The 7051-nt window shown below is 33.6% G+C and overlaps 1 protein-coding gene across 2 annotated transcripts in view; it reads right to left on the bottom strand.

The window, feature by feature from the left end:
• Window positions 1–3320: 3320 nt before the first annotated feature.
• Window positions 3321–7051, bottom strand: part of LOC138325050 (uncharacterized) — a 68602-nt gene continuing 64871 nt past the window's right edge. For both annotated transcript variants that reach the window (XM_069270413.1, XM_069270420.1), the window contains exon 10: window positions 3321–6412. In XM_069270413.1, the coding sequence (XP_069126514.1) occupies window positions 6273–6412 (140 nt within the window). In that variant the 3' untranslated portion in view covers window positions 3321–6272. The remainder of the gene's footprint in view (window positions 6413–7051) is intronic.

Genomic DNA, 7051 nt, shown 5'->3' with positions numbered 1-7051 from the left:
ATGTCACCTAGTTGTTCCCCATCACACCTAGTCAGTGTCTTCATGTCCACTAGTCTTTTCTCGTGTCTCTGGCCTGCCCCTTGTCACCTGGCCTGATCTCCCCCATGTCACCTTAGTCTGCCCCCATTGTCACTTAGTCTGTCTGCATGTCATTAGTCTGTTCTTATGTGTCTGGTCTGGCCCCTTGTCACTTGGCCTGCTCTCCCTCCACCCATGTCACCTATTCAGTGTCCATGTCCCCTTGTCTGTTCTCATGTCTTTGGTCTGCCCCTTGTAACCTGGCCTGCTCTCCCTCATGTCACCTAGTCTGCCACATTGTCACCTAGTCTGTCTGCATGTCATTAGTCTGTTCTTATGTGTCTGGTCTGCCCCCTTGTCACCTGGCCTGCTCTCCCTCCACCCATGTCACCCAGTCTGTCTCCATGTCCCCTTGTCTGTTCTAATGTCTTTGGTCTGCCCCTTGTCACCTGGCCTGCTCTCCCCTCATGTCACCTAGTCTGCCCCCATTGTCACTTAGTGTGTCTCCATGTCACTTAGACTTTTCTCATGTCTCTTGTCTGCTCATTACCATCTGGCCTGCTCTTCCTCCACCCATGTCACCTACACTATAGTCTGTCTCCATGTCATCTAGTCTGTCCCCATTGTCACCTAGTCTGCCCCCATTGTCACTTAGTGTCTCCATGTCACTTAGACTTTTCTCATGTCTCTTGTCTGCCCATTACCACTTGGTCTGCTCTTCCTCCACCCATGCCCTACATTATAGTCTGTCTCCATGTTATCTAGTCTGTCCCCATTGTCACCTAGTCTGCACCCCCACCCACTAATCAGGTCAGAGAAATCACTATATTTGGAAATAAACACGCAATCATGTGATCACTAGTTACACATAATACAACTTCATATTTCGGCCAATGGCATGAATGAGGTATAAGCACGTGACTCGTTTTACTACGTTTTTACTACAGAAAACACGTGTTTTGTACCTTTTGGGGGAATATCCCCCCGCGGATCGTGGTTTCATTTCCAAAGTTGGGAGACAGATTGAATTTCATAAATATATATTTGCATTTATCTTTTCACCGAAGCGTTTTGTATATAAAGGCATAACGATTTTTTTATTACGGTTTTAATAGCCATGTATAATTATTATTGGTTCAATCTTTGGGTAAAATCCTCCCGAGACGTGATTATATCTCGAAAGTCGGGAACCACATTGAATTTCATAAATATATATTTGCATCTATCTTTTCACCGAAGCATTTCTTATGCAAAGGCCTAACGAAATTGTTATTACGGCTTTCATGTATTATGTACATATACCAAAATGTATGTATGTATGCATATAAATAACGGTTCAAAGTGTACGTGTTAAACAATTAAGTTTGATATCCTAACATAGAGAGTGAAAATCCCCCGGGAAAAGATTTCACCTCAGAAATTGAGACCAGATTGACTAAGATTTCTGTGGGTACACATCCATTTTTTTAGCATGGATTTTGTATAAATAGCAATCAACAGAGTAAATTATTTCTTTGAAGAATATCAGAATTGCTTTGATTTTGCATTAGCAAAAGAATCAACACATATATATGTACCTTCAATTGTTTGCCTTTTCATTTAGAATCATCACATTTTGATACATTTACATGTAAATGTACATGCACATGTATACTCGCGTACCTCGACAAGAAAGAACAAGAGCAGTGGTGTCGTTGCCTTCCTTACATTCTCTCTTTTCATTCTGTTAATCCACTCACCTTTCTCACGTAGGTATGGTGCACGTGCGACGTAAGATATCGTGAGACCTCGATTTTCATGGTTAACGTGACTTCTGATTATGCACACGTGTTATAACATAATATTTACAGATTGCACTGACATGGGCTCAATAACCATGCTTTCTAGTATTGTCATTATTAGTGTATAATGTTAGCACAACACGCGCGGCGATTCTATTGTTACGTGAATAGTCTATGGCGTAGCAACGTGAGGTCATCACCCCACTTTTTGCGGGACCATATGAATGACTCGATTCCAATAAGCTGTTCAATCGAATTCGTTGACGATGACGGAGAGAAAAAATATGGGTATTTTAATAAAAAAAAATATGCAACTGACGCGGGAAAAATGATATTCATTTACTTAAAAAACTGTAAATATAATTATGGGGGTATAATGATAATGGAGCCCGTGTAAATTTTATGTAATTATCATTATCATTATACCCTCATAACCTCAACAAAATAAACATCTATTCCTTAAATCCAGGAACATGTATACGTGTTCATTTGTCCTCACATGTGCAGTAAAAGTTGAATTATTAGGGATGCATATCGTGAATATGATTTAAAATTGTATAAAAGCATTCAGTATCGACAATATCAGTAATAAAAGTTATATCATCCACATGTTACGTGCCTTTTTTTTCCAAAGTATTACTTTTTAAACAGTCATAATAGATAATTACAAAATCCATATGAATAAATATGGTAATATATAGTTTCGAGGGTAGTTTTCTCAAACTTGATTAACACGTGTAACTGTTATTCATATACATACATGTATGTGTATACATGAAAGCCGTGATTACAAATTCGTTATGCCTTTATATAACAAACGCTTCGGTGAAAAGATAAATGCAAATATATATTTATGAAATTCAATGTGGTTCCCGACTTTGGAGGTAAAACCACGTCCCGGGAGGATTTTCATCCTAAAGATTGAACCAATATTAATAGTACACGGCCATTTAAACCCTAATGAAAAATTCGTTATGCCTTTATATAACAAACGCTTTGGTGAAAAGATAAATGCAAATATATATTTATGAAATTCAATCTGTTTCCCAACTTTGGAAATGAAACCACGATCCGCGGGGGATATTCCCCCAAATGGTACAAAACACGTGTTTTTTTGTAGTAACAACGTAGTAAAACGAGTCACGTGCTTATAGTCTGTCTCCATGTTATCTAGTCTGTCCCCATTGTCACCTAGTCTGCACCCCCACCCACTAATTGTCACCTAGTCTGCACCCCCACCCACTGATTGTCACCTAGCCTGTCTCCATGTCTGCCTTAGGTAAACTCATTTATCAGAATGTAAGAATATGTTCTTGCTGCTCTTCCGATTCCAAGGCAAAGATATTTGGGAAGTTTGTTCATTGCTAACATTATGAATCCTAATAGTATGTGATATTGTGACGAATGAAGCTTTATCACAGTTATCATTAGTAATACACTTTATCTAAAGTCACTAATTTGAATCATATCCCACATGTTTATACAAGATTCTTTTAAAACTTTCTCAAAAATCAAGTACAGTTTTAATATTTATATATTTTATTATCATAAAACAGTTTTCAAACACATTTCAATTTAATAAAACATACAACTTATATTTATGTATAGAAAAAGACCTATTGTATAAGCATGATACATTTAAAACCAACCAATAAGGGGAGGTAACTTATATAAACCGAGATAGTTAATACCATGTTGGATAGCTTAAAATGTTTTTGGAATAACATATATATATGTATGTATAAAAATCATAATTTTTCTTTTATTTATTACTGATAAAATGGTTTACATGGAAACATTGGTACCATTGAAAAGTTATTGAAGGTTGTTAGTTTTCAGCATTTTTTCATAAGAAATCATTATTTTTATATACATATATTTACTTTTTAATCAAAGTACTGAAAGTACCCAAATCTAAAGTTGGTTAAATGGAATGTCTGTACAATAGATCCAAAACACAACCTCAACATTACAACATACTTTACATCTAAACTATAATAATTTTAATGAAATATGATCAAAACACTTCTTTGCTGAAATTACACCATTAATGTCAAAAATTCATTATAAAAAATAAACAAAAAACAAAAAGCTTATTACTGGATCTAAACACTTTGAAAACACTTTGGCTTTAACAATTTTTCAAGACAAGATAATATGGTCAAATAGATTGAATGTACATGTACAGACAAGTCTATATAAATTGGTTGGTTGAGTATAATTTACAATAAGATATATAATACATTCTTGTAATTTGTAAAGAAAATTATATGAAATCAAACAATTAGGGGAGGTAACCCATTAGAAAATTGGTACAAAGATGCAGATAAAATATTTTGGTCTACCATTTGGTTACAAGGTGGACCTGTACAAATTCTATTCGTGGACTTGTAGAGTATTCATTTTACCATCTTATAAAAGTGTTGCCAGTTCAAAGCCTGACAGTGGCACAAGCTTTTTTTTTTTTTTTTTTTTTTCGTTTTTAGAATTCACAGATAACTCTTGTTCTGAAAATCTTTGATACAGTACATAGTTATATGCAAATAATACATAACGAAATATTAAAAAAAAGTCTTTTTAAGAAAACCTGATACACAAAAAATTGAGTCTCATCTACAAGGTACAGTACTAGAACTTGTATACATATTCACATGAAATATTAATTGTCTTTGTTAAATGACTAGATAAATATCTATAAAACAACAATAAAATGACATCATCAATTAGTGCATTGGTTTGATATCAAAAATTGGAACAAACATATTAATTTCACATGTAATTTAATTTTGCCATTTTCATGGTCAGATGAAAATTAATTTGTGGTGCATAAGGAAATAATGAATTTAAGTCATTAAAAAAGGTTGATATACAGTATGATGACTAACCATATTTCACCTCAAATAAGACCCCCTCTCAGAGATGATATAAGGTCAAAAGTGGTGGTGTGGGGGTCCTATTTGTAGACAACCCCCCTGATAACATTGATCTATGAGGCCGTCATCTTGGATTTTTTAATGTCCTGTCATTGATGTTACAGTTGTATGACAAATGGGTAATAGCATGATGTTCAAGTATCGATGGTAATATGTAATGCATAGCAACAAATGAACATCTTATGCTTACCGGTTATTTCTTACAACAATTTGTCTTCCAGAATAAAAATGCAGGTTAATGCACACAACTATTAAGTTTTTAAACACAGAATAAATTCAAAATGATAACACACATATATATATATAAGAAATAAAAACAATAACGACTGACTAGTGGTTATTGTTTTTATTTCTTATAGATTTCGTCCCTAAGGATTTTTCTTTAAATTTATCATATATATATATATATATATATATATATGGTTTATATAAATTTAATAAACACATCAACAAGACAATATTTATGGTTTATATTGGACCTGTTTAATATCGAACACAAACATAATTTCTCAGATCTAATAACGTCAGATATGACCTTTGATTTGGTTAATATGACATTACACTGACTTGGTAGAATATAGAATATTATAATTCAAGGCATCATAATTTATTAACATTGGATTCTACAAGGTTATTATAACATCATATTAACCTCATGTTTGGTCTACAATGTCCAAAATAGTTACAAGAATATAATAATTAAGATTTAAAACGAAAATGATGATTTATATAAAACTTGTAATGTATATGCTTATTGTGAACCACATTAGCATCACCATCAACCACTACAAATACCACAATGTTTTTTACATGAGTGTAAAACATTTCTTTTTTAATGATAACCAAATGGGTTGAGGGATGAAGTCTTTTCATGATTTTTTAAGAAGCTTGAACTTATCAGACAACTTATCAGAAGGGACTTTTGATTGTAAGCTGAAAGAGGAGACAGTTTTCCCTTTGCATCCCAGATTTAGTGGCGGATGAGATGGATTCTTTGATATTAGCCAAAGTGAATTTTGATTGTAAGCTGAATGGGGTTGGCAGGGGAGATAATTATCTCAATTATCCTTCTTTCACAGTCACTTCTATAGAGTTTTTTTTATATAAAAACAAATTGATCATATTTCATAACAGTAATTGCCTTTCTGACTTTTGATTGTTTCTATCCTACAGTAAAAATTTAAATGTTGTAAAATGATCTCTTTCATATAAAGAAAACAAAAATATTTTTTTCTCATATTTCACTGTTTTAAAAGCACATATGTAAATCAATCAGACTTTTTGATAAATTGCATATTTCTTTTTCTTTTACTAAATAGTTTAAAGTTTTATCATCAAAATGAATGAAAAATCATTAAACGTTAACACCTTCAAATAACCCACCTGTAGAAAATTCACCAGATCTTTTATGAATATTGACAAACCAAACATTTTGATCAAGGTGCAGGTGCATATGTATCAAAGATATTTATGACTAGGCATCATCTGTTAGATCACAGCTGCAATAAAATAAATTCTCTTATTTTTTTATTCTGTTTAATCATGAATCCTCTGAACATGATCTGGTTTTAACACTTTTGCGTTGACAGTTATCTCCCCCTTGAAGAACTTCACGTTGTTTTCGTTGAACACCATTTCGACACTCCTCCCAGTCCTGCCATGGCCCAAAGAAACATCTATCTGTTGTGGAAATAAACCACAAGTAATATTAACAGTTGACTTCTCAATAAGAGAAATGATAGATTTGAACTGTTCTACTTCTAAAGCAAGAACAGTTCATTTTGAAATATCAAGGGTGAATGATTCTGTATTTGCATGTTACAAGTAGTTATGTATTATGCCGTCACATGTTTGTAAGCATAATGCCATACCTCTCAGATTAAACAATGTGAGTTTCAGTCACAAAATAATGACGTCACAATGGATACCAATCCACAAGGGAGGAATTTGGGGAAAAAAATTTGATCAATGCATCATTTGTTTCATCCTTGATACTCCAGGTGTTGTGATCACTTTTAATCTCTACAGATAAAGATAGTAATGCAGTGACCTGAACCCATGGAGTATTGAGGATGCATTTGTTAGGGAGTGTAATACCAATGAGAAAACAACATATTGTTGCACACATTAAAGGCACAATTCGGTCTAAGAGAACATTAAAATTAGTACATATATAGGAAAAAACCCAGTTCTAATGGAAATTAGACCAGTCGGTTTTACTGTGATATGCCAGAAAAGCCCATGGTGGTGAAATGCGTGTGAAATGTTCAAACTCACTCGCTTTCCGTCATTACACATTGTGGTCAAACATATTGTATG

Source organism: Argopecten irradians, chromosome 1 (assembly GCF_041381155.1).
Source record: "Argopecten irradians isolate NY chromosome 1, Ai_NY, whole genome shotgun sequence".
Lineage (NCBI taxonomy): Eukaryota > Metazoa > Mollusca > Bivalvia > Pectinida > Pectinidae > Argopecten > Argopecten irradians.
Note: the sequence above shows the minus strand (reverse complement) of the source record. Positions and strands in the feature narration are given on the sequence as shown.